The sequence below is a fragment of the Notolepis coatsorum genome (assembly GCF_963971535.1).
Source record: "Notolepis coatsorum genome assembly, chromosome: 4".
Taxonomy (NCBI): domain Eukaryota; kingdom Metazoa; phylum Chordata; class Actinopteri; order Aulopiformes; family Paralepididae; genus Notolepis; species Notolepis coatsorum.
Genome location: NC_140168.1, coordinates 82,818,680 through 82,840,408, shown reverse-complemented (window position 1 = coordinate 82,840,408; position 21,729 = coordinate 82,818,680). Strand labels below are relative to the sequence as shown.

Below are 21,729 nucleotides of genomic sequence, written 5' to 3'. Positions count from 1 at the left end.
TGTCTGTCTGTCTGTCTGTCTGTCTGTCTGTCTGTCTGTCTGTCTGTCTGTCTGTCTGTCTGTCTGTCTGTCTGTCTGTCTGTCTGTCTGTCTGTCTGTCTGTCTGTCTGTCTGTCTGTCTGTCTGTCTGTCTGTCTGTCTGTCTGTCTGTCTGTCTGTCTGTCTGTCTGTCTGTCTGTCTGTCTGTCTGTCTGTCTGTCTGTCTGTCTGTCTGTCTGTCTGTCTGTCTGTCTGTCTGTCTGTCTGTCTGTCTGTCTGTCTGTCTGTCTGTCTGTCTGTCTGTCTGTCTGTCTGTCTGTCTGTCTGTCTGTCTGTCTGTCTGTCTGTCTGTCTGTCTGTCTGTCTGTCTGTCTGTCTGTCTGTCTGTCTGTCTGTCTGTCTGTCTGTCTGTCTGTCTGTCTGTCTGTCTGTCTGTCTGTCTGTCTGTCTGTCTGTCTGTCTGTCTGTCTGTCTGTCTGTCTGTCTGTCTGTCTGTCTGTCTGTCTGTCTGTCTGTCTGTCTGTCTGTCTGTCTGTCTGTCTGTCTGTCTGTCTGTCTGTCTGTCTGTCTGTCTGTCTGTCTGTCTGTCTGTCTGTCTGTCTGTCTGTCTGTCTGTCTGTCTGTCTGTCTGTCTGTCTGTCTGTCTGTCTGTCTGTCTGTCTGTCTGTCTGTCTGTCTGTCTGTCTGTCTGTCTGTCTGTCTGTCTGTCTGTCTGTCTGTCTGTCTGTCTGTCTGTCTGTCTGTCTGTCTGTCTGTCTGTCTGTCTGTCTGTCTGTCTGTCTGTCTGTCTGTCTGTCTGTCTGTCTGTCTGTCTGTCTGTCTGTCTGTCTGTCTGTCTGTCTGTCTGTCTGTCTGTCTGTCTGTCTGTAGGGGTGAGTGGACACTGTGTATGTAGATCCACAGCATTTGAAGCACACAGCTGTAAAGAGGATTCATGGCGCTGGGCATCGGATGAAAAGACAGAAAGCACCTATAAAAAACTACGATTTACAGTCCGCTCACAGTGTTTTTTACTTCAAACACTTACGTTTTATTAGATCATGTCAAATAGCCAGAGTTGAGAAATAAATTAACCCGTGAGGCCCTCGCTTGCAAAATTACAACATCACTTTTAGCTTTTAGCTATTTAAAAAAAAGTCTGTAAATGTTTATTCACAATTTTTTTTTGCACATTTACATAGTCAATGCGTCCTGTTGTTCAGCCTCACAGTTGCTAATGTCAATTTAATTTGGGCCTTACAGGGGAGAAAATATGAAACGCAACAATAAAGAACATTTCTGCTTTTGAAATAATTTCTTGTATTATGGTTCTTCTCCCTTTTCTGCGTGCAGGAGTGTGGAATTACCTCCAGGGGACGCTGTTGAGGCGCTATGCAGAAGAGAATAACGGAGTCAACGTACTCACAGGGCCGGTATTTGACTCCAACTACGACGGCCTCAGAGACACCACAGACAAGATAAAAGAGTAAGGGGCACAGGTCTAGCTAGAGGTCAAAGGTTAAACATTCAGGATTATCTATCTATCTATCTATCTATCTATCTATCTATCTATCTATCTATCTATCTATCTATCTATCTATCTATCTATCTATCTATCTATCTATCTATCTATCTATCTATCTATCTATCTGCCCAAACTAACTGACCTGAATCGAAGATAGAGCAATGTTTTACTTTGCAGTTTGGGCCCGTTTGGTGACCAAACCATCTCCTGTTCTCCGTCTCATCACCTCCCAGGCTTAGCGGTGACTCCACCCCTGTCCCCACCCACTTCTACACCGTAGTGACCAGCTGCCAGGATCTCAACCAGACGGTGGAGGAGTGCGAGGGTCCCCTCAGCGTCTTCTCATTCCTGTTACCACACAGACATGACAACAGCGAGAGCTGCAAGGTCAGTCTGCCACAGAGACCTGCCAAAGTAATGGATTTGGGTGGAGCAGGAATTTAGCTAATTCAACCAAACAACCCAATTATTTGCAAATTAATTCACATTTGCCCAATCCCTGCAATGGGCTCAAGCACATGGTCAAACCAACAAAGCTGCTTGCTATTGTTGACAATCGTTAGATTCATTAACCGTACAACAAACTGTGGTCCTGTAAGCACATGGATAAGAGCATTATAAGGGTTAGAGCAGGAGGTAGGAGAGAGGGAGGCAGCGGATAGGGTTGGAAGTAGAGGAGAGAGGAGGGGGTAGAGGAGAGAGGAGGAGGTAGATGAGAGAGGAGGAGGTAGATGAGAGGGAGGGAGAAGGAGGTAGAGGGGAGGGACTGAGGTAGAGGAGAGAGAAGGAGGTAGAGGGGAGGGACGGAGGTAGAGGAGAGAGAAGGAGGTAGAGGGGAGGGACGGAGGTAGAGGAGAGAGAAGGAGGTAGAGGGGAGGGACGGAGGTAGAGGAGAGAGAAGGAGGTAGAGGGGAGGGACGGAGGTAGAGGAGGGAGAAGGAGGTAGAGGGGAGGGACGGAGGTAGAGGAGAGGAGGAAGTAGAGGAGAGGAGGAGGTAGAGGAGAGAGGAGGAGGTAGAGGGGAGGGACGGAGGTAGAGGAGAGGAGGAAGTAGAAGAGAGGAGGAGGTAGAGGAGAGAGGAGGAGGTAGAGGGGAGAGGAGGAGGTAGAGGGGGGGGATGGAGGTAGAGGAGAGGAGGAAGTAGAGGAGAGGAGGAGGTAGAGGAGAGAGGAGGAAGTAGAGGGGAGGGACGGAGGTAGAGGGGAGGAGGTAGAGGGGAGAGAAGGAGGTAGAGGGGAGAGGAGGAGGTAGAGGGGAGGGATGGAGGTAGAGGAGAGGAGGTAGTAGAGGAGAGGAGGAGGTAGAGGGGAGAGAAGGAGGTAGAGGGGAGGAGGTAGAGGGGAGAGAAGGAGGTAGAGGGGAGGAGGTAGAGGAGAGAGAAGGAGGTAGAGGGGATGGATGGAGGTAGAGGAGAGAGAAGGAGGTAGAGGAGAGAGAAGGAGGTAGAGGGGAGGAGTTAGAGGAGAGAGAAGGAGGTAGAGGGGAGAGGAGGAGGTAGAGGGGAGAGGAGGAGGTAGAGGGGAGGGATGGAGGTAGAGGAGAGGAGGAAGTAGAGGAGAGGAGGAGGTAGAGGAGAGAGGAGGAGGTAGAGGAGAGAGGAGGAGGTAGAGGAGAGGAGGAAGTAGAGGAGAAGAGGAGGTAGAGGAGAGGAGGAAGTAGAGGAGAGGAGGAGGTAGAGGAGAGGAGGAAGTAGAGGAGAGGAGGAGGTAGAGGAGAGAGGAGGAGGTAGAGGAGAGAGGAGGAGGTAGAAGAGGGGAGGAGGTAGAAGAGAGGAGGAAGTAGAGGCGAGGAGGAGGTAGAGGAGAGAGGAGGAGGTAGATGAGAGGAGGAGGTAGAGGAGAGAGAAGGAGGTAGAGGAGAGAGAAGGAGGTAGAGGGGAGGGACAGAGGTAGAGGAGAGAGAAGGAGGTAGAGGGGAGGGATGGAGGTAGAGGAGAGAGAAGGAGGTAGAGGGGAGGGATGGAGGTAGAGGAGAGAGAAGGAGGTAGAGGGGAGGGATGGAGGTAGAGGAGAGAGAAGGAGGTAGAGGGGAGGGACGGAGGTAGAAGAGAGAGGAGGAGGTAGAAGAGGGGAGGAGGTAGAAGAGAGGAGGAAGTAGAGGAGAGGAGGAGGTAGAGGAGAGAGGAGGAGGTAGAGGAGAGGAGGAGGTAGAGGAGAGAGGAGGAGGTAGAGGAGAGAGGAGGTAGAGGAGAGGAGGTAGAGGAGGGGAGGTAGAGGAGGGGAGGAGGTAGAGGAGAGGAGGAGGTAGAAGAGAGGCGGAGGAGAGAGGAGGAGGTAGAGGAGAGGAGGAGGTAGAAGAGAGGCGGAGGAGAGAGGAGGAGGTAGAGGAGAGGAGGTAGAGGAGGGGAGGAGGTAGAGGAGAGGAGGAGGTAGAGGAGAGGAGGAGGTAGAAGAGAGGAGGAGGCGGAGGAGAGAGGAGGAGGTAGAGGAGGGGAGGAGGTAGAAGAGAGAGGAGGAGGTAGAAGAGAGGAGGAGGTAGAGGAGAGGAGGTAGAGGAGGGGAGGAGGTAGAGGAGAGAGGAGGAGGTAGAAGAGAGGAGGAGGTAGAGGAGAGGAGGAGGTAGAGGAGAGGAGGAGGTAGAAGAGAGGAGGAGGCGGAGGAGAGAGGAGGAGGTAGAGGAGAGGAGGTAGAGGAGGGGAGGAGGTAGAAGAGAGAGGAGGAGGTAGAGGAGAGGAGGAGGTAGAAGAGAGAGGAGGAGGTAGAAGAGAGGAGGAGGTAGAGGAGAGGAGGAGGTAGAGGAGAGGAGGCGGAGGAGAGAGGAGGAGGTAGAGGAGGGGAGGAGGTAGAAGAGAGAGGAGGAGGTAGAGGAGAGATGAGGAGTTACGGGAGAGAGGTAGAGGAGAGAGGAGGAGGTAGGGGAGAGAGGAGGAGGTAGAAGCTTCAGGAGGCCTACCCACCAGGGGGCACTGTCACTGTTGGCTTGGGTGGTGTCAAGGCTGTGCTTGGAGTAAGAGGATGCCAGGACAGGACTGAGCTAGAAGAAGTGTTTTACTTTCTAGTAAAATGTGGGTGAAGGGACAGTCTCCAGAAAGGCTAAAGGTTAAAGGCTAAAGGCTGAATAGAAAACATGCTGGGTTGTAATGTGTGCCAACCATCCTCCCTGGAGTTCCTGAGTGGGAAGGTGTAAAATGAGATTTGTACCTATCCATGGGTCTGCTGGTGTACATGTGGTGGTCTAAACCAACACAGTGGATGTGTGTATCTGTATTTGTCTGTGTAATGTAAATATTTCCAATAGTGGAACAATCTGCCTGCCCCACCACAGTCCAAACTGCAGAGTCAAACTGCCATTGCGTCATAATTCCTGTGCTGACCCACTTAGTATTAGAGGACAACGTGGGTGGTGGAATAAACCTATTGCTTTATTGCTGGAATAATACCAGTATTACTGACCTGAGCCTACAGACGGTGATGAAAGAGTGAATAAAGATGTGGAACCACAGCTGTGTTGTACTTGGCTGATGATACATGCAGGAAGTGTTCCTGGAGCGCACACAAACTGCTCCAAGTCAGAATAGAGTAGAGGAGAGGAGAACATAGTACAGTAGAGGAGAATAGAGTAGAGTAGAGTAGAACAGAGTAGAGTAGAGTATAATAGAGTAGAGTAGAACATAGTACAGCAGAGTAGAGTAGAATATAGTCGAGTAGAGTAGAACAGAGTAGAATAGAGTAGAGTAGAGTATAATAGAGTAGAGTAGAACATAGTACAGTAGAGTAGAGTAGAATATAGTAGAGTAGCGTAGAACCGAGTGTAGAACCGAGTAGAGTAGAACAGAGTAGTGTAGAGTAGAATATAGTAGAGTAGAGTAGAACAGAGTAAAGTATAATAGAGTAGAGTAGAGTATAATAGAGTAGAGTATAATAGAGTAGAGTAGAACATAGTACAGTCGAGTAAAACAGAGTAGAGTAAAACAGAGTAGAGTAGAACAGAGTAGAGTAGAACAAAGTAGAGTAGAATAGAGTAGAGTAGAACATAGTAGAGTAGAGTAGAATATAGTAGAATAGAGTAGAGTAGAACATAGTACAGTAGAGTAGAACAGAGTAGAGTAGAACATAGTAGAGTAGAACAGAGTACAGTACAGTAGAGTAGAGTAGAACAGAGTACAGTAGAGCATTTCAATTTTAACACAGAAATGTCACATTTAAGTGGCAATTGTAATGTTACTGGAATATCATTCAGCTTTGTGTGTGTGTGTGTGTGTGTGTGTGTGTGTGTGTGTGTGTGTGTGTGTGTGTGTGTGTGTGTGTGTGTGTGTGTGTGTGTGTGTGTGTGTGTGCGTGCGTGCGTGCGTGCGTGCGTGCGTGCGTGCGTGCGTGCGTGCGTGCGTGCGTGCGTGTAGGTGTAGGTGTAGGTGTGTGTGTGCATGCATGCGTGTGCATCAGCACAAATGAGGCCCCTTACTGGAATATAGTCTTCATCCTTACCTTACTGTGTGTGTGTGTGTGTGTGTGTGTGTGTGTGTGTGTGTGTGTGTGTGTGTGTGTGTGTGTGTGTGTGTGTGTGTGTGTGTGTGTGTGTGTGTGTGTGTGTGTGTTTGTGCATGCATGTTACTATTACGCAAATGCATCACCACCATTGAGGCTGTGTGTGTGTGTCATCAGTGTATGTATGATTTAGGGCTGTCCCCGACTAAGGATTTGGATAGTCGACTATGATTGGGCAAAATTTGCCGTTAGTCGACTATTTTTTTTTTTTTTATCATTCCATTTGGGCTGTGGGGGGTGCTTAATGTCTGAAGGAGTCGACTGAAGGCTTCTTGTCTTCTGCAAAAGCATGCAATTGGTCCACTGATGGATACATCTTGATATTTGTCTAGTCTAGTGTGTTCATTAGATGGGCGAAATCCTCTTTCAGTGCCTCTGTGCCTGTTTTCTTAGGCAGTTAGCCTCTGGTATTTTTATTTATTATTATATTTTATTTTTCGACTAAGAGGTTGGCAGTCGACTACGGCTCCTATCGACCGATTAGTCGACTAATCGACTAATAAGGGTCAGCCCTAATTACATTGTTAATGTGTGTGTGCGCGCCTGTCTATATACAGTATGTGTGTGTGGTTCTATGTGGGTGAGTGTGTCTATACTGTATGTTAGCGTGTGTGAGTGTCAAGTCAAACAAGATCTCCCAACCTCCTGAACCCACACATGACCCAGTCATGGCACCCCCCCCCCCCCTCTCTCACACACACACACACACACACACACACACACACTAAGGCTGCGGTTAGACTAGGGCCAGTTTCGTTTTCAGTTTTCAGTTTCAGTTTCGTTTTTCAGAACGCTACGTAATGGCAGGTAAGTTAGACATTGTTTTGTCTCCTGACCACCGAGTGATGTATATACATGTAGTACAATGCCAAAGCAGTAGGCGGCGATGTAGTTCAAACATGAAGGCCATTTTCAACCAATCAGAAAGGTTGAACGAGTCACTCCACATCCTGCTCAAAATCTCAGAAAAGCCACCATCTTTATACCTCGCATGAGCCATTTAGCTACATAGCATTTATTTTTCAGCAAGAAATAAAGTGCAATAAACAAAAACGGATACATTCATTGTGTGTTCTGCCTCATTTGTTGATGATTTGTTGATGAAACAAAACTAACATCAACACAATTGACCACCAAGAGTGGAGTTTAGTCTCACAAAAAGATCGCCGATTTTGTTAGCTTACGTGCTAACGTGATTGGGATATGCCATTATAACAGTATAGCATTGTGGCTAGCAGCGTAGTAACGTTAATGCTAGCAGAATAAATGGATGTAAACGTTATTTAACAGATTGCAGAATGGGTACAATACAATACGGCTCAATACAAACAATTGTTAAGGGAATGCAGACTGTTGTAGTTTGGAGTACTGGGTTCCTTATAGCAATAACTTGACAACACGTTGGTAGCCGCAGCTACTTGGGACAGCTCTGCTGTAAACACTGGAAATAACCGTGCAGGTCTCTACTGCGAATGGGCATTGGGCAGAACGGCTCCGTATCGCGCAAATTACATGTCACCATTGTCTGCGAGTTTCGGCGAGTTTCCAAAACGAAAACACCTTTTGAGCATTGCCACTAGGAAAACGTGTTTTCCTGCCAAAACTGTGTTTCTTTTTAACTTGGACATGCAAACGTAATAATTTGAAAATAGAACGTTGCTGTTTTACCCCAGTGTAACCATGGCCACACACTGTCAAAGCAAAACTGACTGCAGCTCTCACACAGTCTGATTGGTAACCAATTAACTCTCACTGACTGCCACCCCAATCAGGATTCAATCAGCAGCAGCTGGTAGCATACTGCTTTTAGCAGATCAGTCTGCAGACATTCTCCATGGACTGTGCATGTGCTCTGCACACAACCCGCATAGGCAGCCGGTAAGGATGTGTGTGTGTATATATGGGGATGTATTTATGTATGGTTTAAGTGTTAAGTTGGGAATGTATCTATGTATGGTTTAAGTGTTTACTTTAAAGCAGGGGTGCACAACCTTTTTTGAACCAAGATCTACTTTTTAATTTACCACCTAGCCGAGAGCTACCAGCCAAAATTGTATATTGTAAGCCGTCATTTGAGGCTTTATAAAAGCAGCATAATGAACACAAATCTGTCAGTGCCGAGTCCGACCTCATCTTAAATACCAAACAGCATTGCTTGTTGTAGTTAACAAGGAGAGGCAGAGTTGATTTTGCAAAAAAAAAATTAAAAAAAAAATCTAATTTTATTAATCGAGATCTACCTGTCGATCGCGATCGACTGGTTGGGCACCACTGCTTTAAAGTATGTTACATTCACTAGCCCTCACTAGCCCACATTTAAAGTAGTCACAAGAGAGTAATTATCTGCGGGCAACTGGGTGGCGCAGCGGACATTGCGCTCGTCACCAACGTAAGAGACACCGGGTTCGACTACGGCTGTCGGCGTTGCCTCCGGCTTGGGCCGGCTGTCATACTAACTCAATTGGCAGAGTTAGCGGGTGGATGTCGATGGGTGGTAATCTGGACGTTGTGGACAGCGACTCCTACAGGTTGGTTGGGGGACGCCTGCACAGCAGAGACAGGAAAATGGCGGGGGTAGTGTGAGCCTCCCACACGTTACACCTTGCCAAATGAGAGTCCGCGCTGGCAGGTGAAAAGATGTGACAGGCTGCCTCCACATGTATCGGAGGGGACATGTGATGCAAGGCTTCTATCCTCCCTACAACCGACCAGTGGGGGGCATATGCGAGCAACGTTCAAAGACAGGGGAGGGGAGAATTGGCACGGCAAAATTGGGATGGGAGAAAAATAGAAAAAGTGGATAAAAAAAAGAGGGTAATCATCTTTGTACAATGCATAGATTTTGGAGTGATATGATGCATAATGGTGGAGTAAGTTAATTAACTTCAACTTCCAATGTGTATTTTATTTCTTGTATTTTTCTTTGTTTTTGTTCCAAGGTTTTTTACCTAAATTGCTAATTGCCAAATGCAAATAGTAGAACTATATAAAGACCATCTACTGGCTAAAAATGGCTGAAGTAGGAAGGAATGCAAAAACCTTTGAATATCAATAAATGGAGAAAGAAGGTCATTCTTGATTCTCGTCTGGTTCTTGAGTGAAATCCAGTTAACCCTTTGGGTGAGCAAGCAAACATCCTGCCAAGTTGGCGATAGAGCACAAGGTCAATATTCAACAAACACATACAACTTGTGTGTGTGTGTGTGTGTGTGTGTGTGTGTGTGTGTGTGTGTGTGTGTGTGTGTGTGTGTGTGTGTGTGTGTGTGTGTGTGTGTGTGTGTGTGTGTGTGTGTGTGTGTGTGTGTGTGTGTGTGTGTGTGTGTGTGTGTGTGTGTGTGTGTGTGTGTGTGTGTGTGTGTGTGTGTGTGTGTGTGTGTGTGTGTGTGTGTGTGTGTGTGTGTGTGTGTGTGTGTGTGTGTGTGTGTGTGTGTGTGTGTGTGTGTGTGTGTGTGTGTGTGTGTGTGTGTGTGTGTGTGTGTGTGTGTGTGTGTGTGTGTGTGTGTGTGTGTGTGTGTGTGTGTGTGTGTGTGTGTGTGTGTGTGTGTGTGTGTGTGTGTGTGTGTGTGTGTGTGTGTGTGTGTGTGTGTGTGTGTGTGTGTGTGTGTGTGTGTGTGTGTGTGTGTGTGTGTGTGTGCGTGCGTGCGCGGATGAGAAAGCCCTTTGTTTTCATGTGATATCTTAGACCTCCTGATGGTCTGACACCTGCATCAGAGTGTCTGAAGTTGGCTGATAACGCTCCTTGTTCACAGACCCAACACAGTAATCACTCGTCACGATACAATGTGGTTCCATGACCATATCCTCTCCTATTGTTGTGGTGGCCAGAGCCTTGAGTGTGTTGACTGGCTTATCACCGTGAGTCAGCACGCTCAACCCAAATATTACATATTACACAGCCGTTTCTGTTGTTCCTGGTTGTTTATATTTGGGTACAGGTAGTAATTATGTCACATAATAATAATAATAATAATAATAATAATAATAATAATAATAATAATAATAATAATAATAATAATAATAATAATAATAATAATAATGATAATAATAATGATAATGATAATGATAATGATAATAATAATAATAAACAGAATTTATTAAGCACTTTTCATGCAATAGAAAGCAGCCCAGAGTGGTGTGACAACACACAAAATATAATTTACAAATGAATAACAAAATGCATGACTCTGTAGACAAATTGCATATCACAAGCAATAAAAAAAATAGAAACAAGCAAAAGAAAGTTAAATAAAATGATTGAAACAAAAGGAGTATACTAAATACAGTTAAACGCCAAGTTCAAGAGATGTGTTTTCAAATGCTGTTTAAAAAGGTCCAGTGAGCACAACTCTCTAATTTCTTAGACACGGTTTCAGTGCATAATAAAAGAAAGCTGATTCTGCAATTCTTCTGTGGGGCACTTTAGGGACAATTAAAAGATTTGCTTCAGTGGACCTAAGTGATCTTGACGGGGTGTAAAACAGCAGAGACTGTGTGATATAAAATGGTGCTAAGTCATTTAAGGCCTTATACACAAGTATCTATTCTAAAAGAGACAGGGAGCCAATGTAGTGCAGCTAAAACAGGAGTTATATGCTCTCTCTTCCTGATTTTTACATGATACATACAGTAGATTAGGGCTGTCCCCGACTAAGGATTTGGATAGTCGACTATGATTGGCCAAAATTTGCTGTTAGTCGACTATTAGTAAAAAAAATAAATGTAATTCTTAAAAAAATATGTTTATCATTCCATTTGGGCTGTGGGGGTGCTTAATGTCTGAAGGAGTCGACTGAAGGCTTCTTGTCCTATGCAAAAGCATGCAATTGGTCCACTGATGGATACATCTTGATATTTGTCTAGTCTAGTGTGTTCATTAGATGGGTGAAATCCTCTTTCAGTGCCTCTGTGCCTGTTTTCGTAGGCAGTTAGCCTCTGGTATGCGTGCCATTAGCGTTAGCCACGCTTCTAGGCCTCTTTTCTTTTGGAAAGAATGATATTTTTTTATATTTTTTTTATATAAATTCTTTATTATTATTATTATTATTATTATTTTTTTACTAAGAGGTTGGCAGTCGACTACGGCTCCTTTCGACCGATTAGTCGACTAATCGACTAATAGGGGTCAGCCCTACAGTAGATACATACATACGTAGATGTAGATGTAGAAGGAACAAATATTGTGTGGACTTCATGACACACAATTAGCATTTGTCCGTTTGGTTATTATCAAGTGGCTGTTGTTGGCGATTTCCCACTGAGAGGCGATCGCCAGAGTTGCCTCTGGACACGTAGACCTCTACATCTTTCCTGCACACATTCAGGAATCCTTTATCCTTTCGCAGTGGATTCCGCTTGCAGTGTTTGGTTGCCCGCACCACAGAGGGGGACGGTGTGGTTTCCTTCGCCTACTCAGTACTATGTATTTCACTACTCTTTGAAATCAGGGTGGACTTTCGCATTCTGAATGACCAGCCCAGTTCCCATTTAACAAAACAAAAGCCTCAATTCCAGGAATCTAGCCTCATAATGATTTAAAACAACATCTTGGGTCCAGGAATCTACCCTCATACCGAGTTAAAACACATCTTCATATGTTAAATATATGTTTTCATATAAAACAACATTGTGTCTCACTGGGATACTTTGGTTTTCCAAGAAATACATTGAGCCGTGTTCATGAAATGTTAGTCTTACTGACAGGAAGTGAAGCCTGGTTTGTAACTCCTTGCCCCTGGCATCTATTGTGTACCTCTTGTAACTGACAGTCGCGCAGGCTTGCATTGTGCTTGTGCCCAACAAGCCCAAGGCTCTGGCACCTCAGCTCTGGCAAAGGTAAAGACCTTTGACCTCCCAGCTCATGACATGTTTTGAAAGAGTTGTCCTTGGGGGCATTTCAGTAGGCAAGTCTCTGCATACCAAGTTCCACTCCAGTTTTTGCATAGAGGAGGCAAGGCTGTCCCCAGGATGTGTTAAACAAGATGGTGCTTAGTTTCAACTAGGGGTCTGGAGGGGAAAGTTATTTGCCATAAAGAAGACAATTTGCTGTAATTTCCTGTTACAAAAACAGTTGTTGTGTACTTCTCAGGGGAGATTTTAAAAAGCCTTAAAGGATACAATAATCCACAGGAGTACGATTTTGAGTAAAACATCAAACATTTGTTTTTTCTTCAAAAAAATTACATCTTGCAGCATATTTTAAGTTTTTCTTTCTTATATTAAAATATATTTAGTTTTTTTAACAATTTGTAAAGGATAGGCAAAAATAAGCATGTGTTTCAGCCTATTTTCTTCGGTTGTTGATTTTGGATTTTGTGTGTGAGCTTGCCTTGAATATGTACATTTGTGATTTTTTTTTCTTTTTTCCACACGGGTGTGTTTGATTTGTCTGTAAACAAGACCAAAAAATAAACTTCATTCATTTCAATAAAATAGCAAACACAAGGGTAAGTTCCAAATATTTATTTAAGTACAGTGTATGAATGAATGAATGACTTTATTTGACATTATACTGCCAAGGATAGACACAAAAAAAGCTCTGAGCTTATTTCCATCGTGGTCCTTGTAGGGGAACGAAGTGTTCAGACATGCATCATACAGACATCGTAAAGACACATGACATCACAACACATCACATAGACATAACATAGACACATCAAAACATGTAAAAGTGCCTTTAGCTGAATATCTATCTATCTATAATTATAGTCCCTTTTGAGCCATGTCTTTAGGCTGGACTTGAATCCAACAGCACTGTTCACTATTTTCAGGTCACTGGGCAGATTGTTCCAAAAGACAGCTGCAGAATATAAAAATGACTCCTTCCCCATACAACTCCCGAATCTGACTGGTACAAAGTCAGTTGAGCTACGCCTAGTTGAATAAGTATGGGTGTCCCTGACGCGTCTATGCTTTTACCAACGCGTTCGTGTTTCCGGGTTCCCGTTTTGCGCTCTGATTGGCCACTGACCTACGCTAGTACGCCCCCCTCGTAAGTAGAGAGTCGGCGCTGCACTCAACCGATTAATTCAACAGGAAGCAATTTGCGAGTACAATACATCATCACGCCAGAGTGGATAAAGAAATGCTCCAGAAATGAATATGCGTAGGGAAAGGCTTAACGAGTCAGCGCGAGAGCGCACACACGCATGATATCTGATTTATTAATGCCAAATAATGGACGACGACCGCAATTGGCACTTGCAAAGGGTAAATGATGGATTAGTCAGTAACAATTCATGACAGCTTTTATAGCTCAACTCGTTAGTGCCCTGCCTGTGGACCATATGGTGCCCGGTTTGAATCTCTTGCTTACTTTTTTCTTTTTCGTAACGTTAAATAATCTATCCACTCTGGTGTCCCAAAAAGGACAATAACACCACCTTATGCATACTGCACCTTATGTGAATACTGTGATACTGTGAATACTGTATATTTCAGTTGGTTAGATAGTCAATTCTATTGACTTATTTGTTTACACTGCTTGTGTTGTTTTCACTACCCGTGTACCCCCCCCCCATGCTGCTATGATGCCTGAATTACCCCAAGGGGATCAATAAAGGAATATCTTATCAACCAGAGTGGAAAAACGTATTAACGTTACAGAAAAAAAAGAAGTATCCAAGAGATTCGAACCGACTAACCAGTTGAGCTATACAAGCTGTCATGAATTGTTATTATAAAATACAATATTATAAAATCCTGTCAGGAAGCGTGCCTCAAAGCATGAATGAACCGGCATTTCTAAGCACTTTAAACTTACCAGAACTTTAGCGCACATAAAGTCACGCGGAAACAGCTGTTCCTGGAGGCAGTACTGTGATATGCATTTGCATTTCAGCGTCATGCTACGCTTATAGCGAGGGGGGCGTACTAGCGTAGGTCAGTGGCCAATCAGAGCGCAAAACGGGAACCCGGAAACACGAACGCGCTGGTAAAACCATAGACGCGTCCCTGACACGTTTGAAGTAGTCATTGAAGTACACTGGCACTACCCCGTGGACGATTCAGTGAACTACAGTAGGCACATCCCTAATTGGTTGACTCTGTCCTCCACCTTTAGGCATCTCATGCTCTCAAAATGTGATGGGTCAAGGTGGGATTGGGCAGGTGGCCTTAGTATTACCCTGACTAGCTTGTTCTGTGATGTCTGTAGTTTTATTTTCTGGCTTTTGGGGGCGGTTGAACCAGGAGCCATAATAGTCATAGTGACACTGTATAAGTGCTCCAGCAAGTATTTTCATTGCGGACTGATCTATAAACCGGGAGATTCTGGCTAGGTATCTAGTCCTGTTATTGATCTTCGAAAGTACTTGTTGAGCCATGCTTTCCCCTGATAAGCTGTTTTCCAGGAAACAACCAAGATATTTCACTGATTCCTTGTTGGTGAGAACAGTATCTTCTATTTTTACGTTAAAACCTGGCGATTTTATGAGCCTGACCTTTGACTCAAATAAGATGGACTCAGTCTTCCCCACATGGAGGGACAGCTTGTTGTAGCCTAGCCAGTCACTAACCTTCTCTAGTTCTGCACTCAATGTCTGCTCAACCACTTGTTTATCTTTATGAGCCACTAGTAAGGTGGAGTCGACCGCATAAAAAAAAAAAAAAAAAAAAAGTCACATGAGCAAGCTGCTTTCAGGTCATTGATATACAGGAGGAAGAGGAGTATAAGGTTGCACAATATTTTAATGTTGAACCTGAAAACATGCACACAGTGTAACAGAAGACTGAACAATCCCTTATTAGGCAATGGTGCATCTGTTTCTAAGCTGTCCCCAAGCTTTCACTACAAAAGAAACATTATTTTTAACACATGTGGTGGTGCTGGCACACCATTGTATACAGGGAAAACATTATACACAGGAAAAGCCCTGGGAGGGGCGTAGTAGTATATACATATTAGCATAGTACATAGTAGTATACATATTAGCATAGTACATAGTAGTATATACATATTAGCATAGTACATAGTAGTATAGACATATTAGCATAGTACATAGTAGTATAGACATATTAGCATAGTACATGGTATTATAGACATATTAGCATAGTACATGGTATTATAGACATATTAGCATAGTACATGGTATTATAGACATATTAGCATACATTTACATTTAGTCATTTAGCTGACGCTTTTATCCAAAGCGACTTACAAGTTCTGTACGACAGGTCATCAGGAAGGGTACAATTCTAACAGCTGAGTAACAATATTCATCAAAGTGTTGTGTGTTACAGTGTAGGTTAGTTTATTAGGACAAGTGCATGACAGTAAGGTTAGTTAGGGTTAGATTTATTTATTATAATTTTTTTTTATTATTTCAGATAATGGTTGAAGAAGTGCGTCTTTAGTCGACGGCGAAAGATTGGATGGGATTCGGCTGTCCTAACTGGGGTGGGTAGTTCATTCCACCATTGTGGGGCAAGGACTGAGAATAGGCGGCTTCTCTTTGATGACCCTCCCGGAGCTTGGATAGGAGTAGGTCTGAGGCGGCCAGAAGATGCCGAGCGTAGGGGTCTTCAGGGTGTGTAGTTAGAGACCATTGACCGGAGGTAGGCGGGAGCGGTTCCCTTTGCCGCACGGTATGCTAGGTCGAGGGCCTTGAAGCGGATACGTGCAGCAATGGGGAGCCAGTGCAGGTCCCTAAGAAGTGGGGTGACATGGGCCGACTTCGGTAGGTTTGAGATCAGGCGGGCTGCTGCGTTTTGAATGAGTTGAAGAGGCTTGGTGGCAGTGGCCGGGAGGCCAGCTAGCAGTGCGTTGCAGTAGTTGAGGCGGGAGATGACTGTTGATTGGACGAGGAGTTGGGTGGCTTCTTTTGTCAGGAAGGGGCGGATCCTTCTGACGTTACTCAGGAGGAATCTGCAGGTTCTGGTTGTCGCTGCGATGTGAGCAGAGAAGTTAAACTGGTCGTCGAGGACAACACCAAGGACCGGTCGGGGACGCGGTCACAGCTGCATTCTCGACTGTGATGGAGAGGTCGGTCAGGGGGGAGGATTTGGCCGGCAGGTGGAGCAATTCTGTTTTGCTTAGGTTCAGTTTGAGGTGGTTGGTCGTCATCCAGGCGGAGATGTCGGACAGACAGGCCGAGATCCGCTCAGAGACGTGGATATCTGAGGGAGGGAGGGAGAGGAAGAGTTGAGTATCATCGGCATAACAATGATATGAGAAGCCATGAGACGTGATAATGTTACCCAGTGATTTAGTGTAGAGGGAGAAGAGAAGGGGTCCTAGGACCGAGCCCTGGGGGACACCCGTCCGCAGGGGGCGGGTGGCCGACAGAGTCCCTCTCCATGACACTTGGTAGGAGCGGTCATTGAGGTATGATGTCAGCCATGTCAGCGCAGATCCAGCCACTCCCATTTCTGCGAGGGCCGCAAGGAGGATCTGATGGTTGACTGTGTCGAAGGCTGCAGATAGATCTAGGAGAATCAGGACAGAGGAGAGGCCTTTAGCTTTTGCTAAGTGAAGTGCCTCTGTGACCGCAATGAGGGCCGTTTCTGTGGAGTGGCCAGTCCGGAAGCCAGACTGATTAGGGTCTAGGAGGTCATTCTGTAAGAGATAAGCAGTAAGTTGGTTGGATCCAGCACGTTCAAGTGTTTTAGAAAGGAAGGCGAGAAGAGAGACAGGACGATAGTTGCCTATGACGGTGGGGTTCAGGGTTGGTTTTTTTATGAGGGGCGTGACTCTGGCTTGTTTTAGGGAGGTGGGGACCACCCCCGAGTTGAGTGAGGAGTTGATGGTTGCAGTTAGGAATGGGAGGATGTCCGGTGCTATGGTCTGGAGGAGTGGGGAGGGTAGCTGGTCCAGCTGGCATGTAGTCGGGCGGTTAGACGTTACCAGTGACAGGGTCTCGGCTTCTGTAATGGGAGAGAAAGATGACAGTGAAGGATGAGGTTCTCAATTCAGTGTTTGGAATGGGTGGGGGTTGGGAGAAGGAGCTGCGGATGTTCTCCACTTTTTCCTCAAAGAAGATCGCAAAGTCTTCGGCAGAAAAAGATGAGGGAGGAGGGGGTAGGGGGGGAGTGAGGAGGGAGGACATGGTAGCATGCAGTTTGCGAAGATTCTTGGCAGAGGCCTCGATCCTATGGTGAAAGAAAGAAGCTTTGGCATTAGTAATTGTTTTGGAGAATGTTAACAAGAGGTTGTGATATGTCCGCAGTGAGGCGTGACTTTCTATACTTCCTCTCAGCCGCTCTCAGGACATGTCTTTGTTCTCTCACTGCATCCGTCAGCCATGGACTGGGTGGGCAACGGCGGTTAGGTTTCTCAATGAGGGGACAGATCTTATCGAAGGAGGTTGCAAGGGCTGAGAGGAGGGTGGAGGTTGCCATCTCAGTGGGGAGAGAAGAGAAGGTGTCACTCAAAGGTAGAGCAGATATTATGTCAGAGGAGAGGGTGGAGGGGGATAGGGAGGGCAGGTTGCGTCTGAGTGAGACGGTTTGAGTTGGGGTGAAGACCTTTCGGTTAAGCATGAGAGTTAGTGAGAAGGATATGAAGGAATGGTCAGATACATGTAGGGGAGTTACCGTGGTGTTAATGATGCTGGAGTTACGGGAAAATATGAGATCCAAGGAGTTGCCTGCTTTGTGGGTGGGAGGCATGGCAGTGGGAGTCAGGTCAAATTGTTGTAGGAGGGAGACCACTGGGAACGACTGAGATGAGTCAGGCAGGTTGAAGTCGCCCAATAGAAGCAGAGGGGTACCATCTTCCGGTAAGGAGCTTAGAAGCATGTCCAGCTAATCTGTGAATTGATCGAGGGGACCTCGGAGGGCGATAGAGTGTAACAATGGTGAGATTGAAAGGATTAGAGACAGATACTGCATGATATTCGAGGGAGGAGAGTGACAGTTCTGGGAGTGGTGTTAAGTTTGTAGCCCATGAAGGAGATGTCATGAGGCCAGTGCCTCCACCCCGTCTGGAGGGTCGAGGTGTGTGAGTGAAGTTATAGTTTGTAGATAATGCTGCAGGTGTTGATGAGTTATTGGGGGTTATCCAGGTCTCAGTTAGAGCCAGGAGCTGCAGATTTTGACTATGGGCGTAGGCAGTAATGAAGTCAGCTTTCTTGACTGCTGATTGACAATTCCATAAGCCTCCCCGTACTGTGACAGGTGTATTAGTGGCTGTAGGAGGGTAGGAGAGATTAGCCGGGTTGCTAGCAAACTGGCGTGGATGGGTTGAATCTGTTCTGGAGGAGCAGATTGTGGATATAGGTATGAGGCACATTGTGGTGTCAAGAGTGGCAGGGAGAAGGTTGTAGGGAGGAAGCGAGATAGTAGGGAAATAGCAGAGTGGGAGGGAAATATAGGATTATGGTGTACTTATGGTGGATCCACCCAGGGTCGGTGGAGCATAGTACATAGTAGTATAGACATATTAGCATAGTACATGGTAGTATAGACATATTAGCATAGTACATGGTATTATAGACATATTAGCATAGTACATAGTAGTATAGACATATTGGCAAACAGCAGGCGACAACACAACTTGCAGTAGCCAGCAGTACGTCTCTCTGTCCCAGCACGACAAGACGCTGGCAGGCAGGGAGATGTTGGTACGCAGGCGAGGCTACTTGTGGGACATCGGTGCATGGCTGGTGATAACTAGACAAAACAATACAAATGTATATTGTAGCGACTATCCTGATGTCCTGGTAGGCGCTCGGCTGGGTGTGGGAAATCCTTGTTTTTGACCCACAATTATAGATAAACGTAATGTCCAGGTGGTATCACATGCCGTTGGGTGAAATTCCCATTTAATTAAATTTACATGAATACATAATACATGGTTGCTGAGCAAAACAATAGATTATAGAAAATGATATTTGATAGTGAAATGAGCGAGTGTGCATGCGCTCCACGCCGCCACCCAGTGATGAACTTAACAAAATACAGACATAACATGACACAAAAACAATCAAATAGCTCCTACATATATATTTCACATTCTTATATATGAGTTTATTGAAATGCCGGACACTCTTCTGTTGGGCTAAAGTGCAGGACTGTCCTGCACAAATCGGGGCGTTTGGTCACCCTAGGTATAGTTTTTATTCACCTTGTGTTTAAATTTTTTTTTGTATTATCATTATTTATTATGACATATGAAATTCATGAAATCTTTTCTCAAATTCAAAACGCAATTAATTAATTCCGACAGCCCTAATAACCAGCAAGCTGTCTGTCTGTGTCTCTCTCTCTCTGTCCCCCGCAGAGTTCCGAGGACGAGTCCCAGTGGGCGGAGGACCTGATGAAGCACCACACGGCCCGGGTCAGAGACATAGAGATTCTGACGGGCCTGGATCTCTACCGCACCAACAACCTCACCTACCCTGAGACACTGTCACTCAAAACATACCTGCACACCTTCGAGGGCGACGACTAGGCCCGGCCACACACACACACACACACACACACACACACCTACACACACACACACACCTACACACACACACACACACACACACACACACACACACACACACACACACACACACACACACACACACACACACACACACACACACACACACACACTGTCATTTACAGACACACACACAAAAAGCGCATAGTAATTTTCAGACACACACACAGACACATTGACATACAAAGTAAAAGTAATCACGTACACACACACATTTACATGTACACACCCACATGAATACAGACAGTGCGACAGAAACACACACATATCTTCCTCTCTTTCCCTCCTTTGATTGTCTTCCTCATCCATCCCTCCCTCCCTCTCTCTTTTAGGTGTATATTTTTATACAATTTGTCATATTTATTATGTAGCAGAATAACGATGATAATAGCAGTGCTACCTAGTTTTGCAGTATTAATCCATTGTAACTACCAGCTTTTTAAGTCTTGCCGTGGCAAAGGTCACAAAAGGTCAACGTGAGACTAGCAGGCGGCTATAGCGGCAGGGTCCCCCGCGGGCCACGCTGATCCACTGTGTCCATCTCTCTATGTCTTTTTTTTAATGGTTATTGTAGTGTCCATGCGTTGGACCGTCTCCCACAGATATATGCTGCCATCTGTAGCAAAGCTGTCGTTTTTTACGGAAACGCGCGGTCAGGGGTGTAAAGTACTTGAGTAATTGTACTTCGTTACAATACTTTTTGGGGATTTGTACTTTACTCGAGTATTATTAGGTTTGTATACTTGTACTTTTACTCAATTACATTTCAGAGAAAAAAAACATACTTTTTACTCCTTACATTTAAAATGCAGACCTACAAAGTACAAATCTTGCAGGTCCAACCATTTGAATTTTAGTATATTTGTTTCTCTGGCCGAACTAACATTGACGTTATTAATCCTGCGTCCGCACTTTATTTAAAAACAGCCAATCAAATCCCCATCAATTGAAAATGTACCCGCCCATACCCATGCTGATTGGTCCTTGTGCAAGACTAGAAAGCGGGGATCTTTCATTAAACACCTGCTATCAGAAGAATACACAGTCAGAAAAAAGGTTTTTACTTTAACTTTTTAGTACTTAAGTACATTTAAAAGTAGAAACTTTTTTACTTTTACTCAAGTGTGTTTTTAGCCAGATTCACTCTGACTTTTACTTCAGTAAGATTTTGAGACAGTACCCATACTTTCACTTAAGTATAATTTCTGGGTACTTTTTACACCCCTGGGCGCGGTTACATCAGGCTCTGATTTAAAAAACAAACCAACGAACAAGCAATTACCTTCTGTCCGTTTTTATCTCCATTCTATGACGGATCACACAGAATGCCATCCGATATGCACACTTTCGACTTGACAACGACAACAAACATGAAGCAGCCTTTCCGGGACAGACTGTTTGACTTCCGTTGTTGTTAGTAGCAAACACTGCCAGGATACACTGTAATCCGATCGGTTTATAGTTATTTAACACTAGCACAGCCATGGAGAAAATGCCACTAATTCCCGCCAGGAACGGGTTAGATGACCCGACAGCTTATATGAGAAATATGAGAAAAATAAACAGTGTAAACTATATAATTACCTCTGAATATAAAAATATGAGGTTTACCACAATGAAATGTATGTTTGAGTGACATAAAAAAAAAAAGAGAATTGTAATAAAAAAATATATATATTCTAATAATTTTTTTGATGGAAGAGCCACACATTGACGGGCCACGGGTTGGCCACCCCTGCGCTAGAGGCTCGCAAAGTGCTGTGACTTTCGTCTGTTCCAACGGCCCATATGTGGAATAACGTTCTAATTACATTTTCCTGAAGTTATTTTGAAATTTCAGAAACCGTGCCAGATAAAACGGGTACTTTTAGGAAAAGTTATTGAGTGACAGAGCTGGAGCTTGACCGAGTGACGAGGATACATTTATTGAAAATGCCAAGTGACCCCTTGTCGGCTGTGCTAGTGTTAACATAGCAAACATTCCACTGAAACCATAATTATTTTTATGGAATTAAGTCCCTAGGGGCCTGTTGTGTTAGCAAACACTGCGACAGGAGATTACTCTGATAGTTCCAACAGTTATCACTGTTATAGTGATACTGTTTGGTCAGTAACATGGTGTCTCCCAGTCCCTTCGCTCTGCGATAAACTGTGGGAACAGGATGCCAGAAAGATCTATTTCCTGTTTACTGCAGAGCGGAGGGACTGGGAGACCCATGTTACTGACCAAACACTATATATCAGTGATGGCTGTCTGAAAGTAGAGCTAAAACATTTACAACACTTAGAGTACCTTTAATGTGGGCCCATTTATAATGTTGTCAAGTAAGAAAAA

General features: G+C 44.9%; 1 protein-coding gene across 1 annotated transcript in view; it reads left to right on the top strand.

Annotated features, from left to right (window-relative positions):
* Positions 1 to 19,355, top strand: part of enpp2l (ectonucleotide pyrophosphatase/phosphodiesterase 2-like) — a gene marked incomplete at its 3' end in the record, with an annotated part of 151,295 nt that extends 131,940 nt beyond the window's left edge. Inside the window, exons 23-25 of the mRNA XM_084313248.1 lie at positions 1,312 to 1,444; positions 1,717 to 1,870; positions 19,185 to 19,355. Coding sequence (XP_084169374.1) covers positions 1,312 to 1,444; positions 1,717 to 1,870; positions 19,185 to 19,355 — 458 coding nt within the window. The remainder of the gene's footprint in view (positions 1 to 1,311; positions 1,445 to 1,716; positions 1,871 to 19,184) is intronic.
* Positions 19,356 to 21,729: the final 2,374 nt, after the last annotated feature.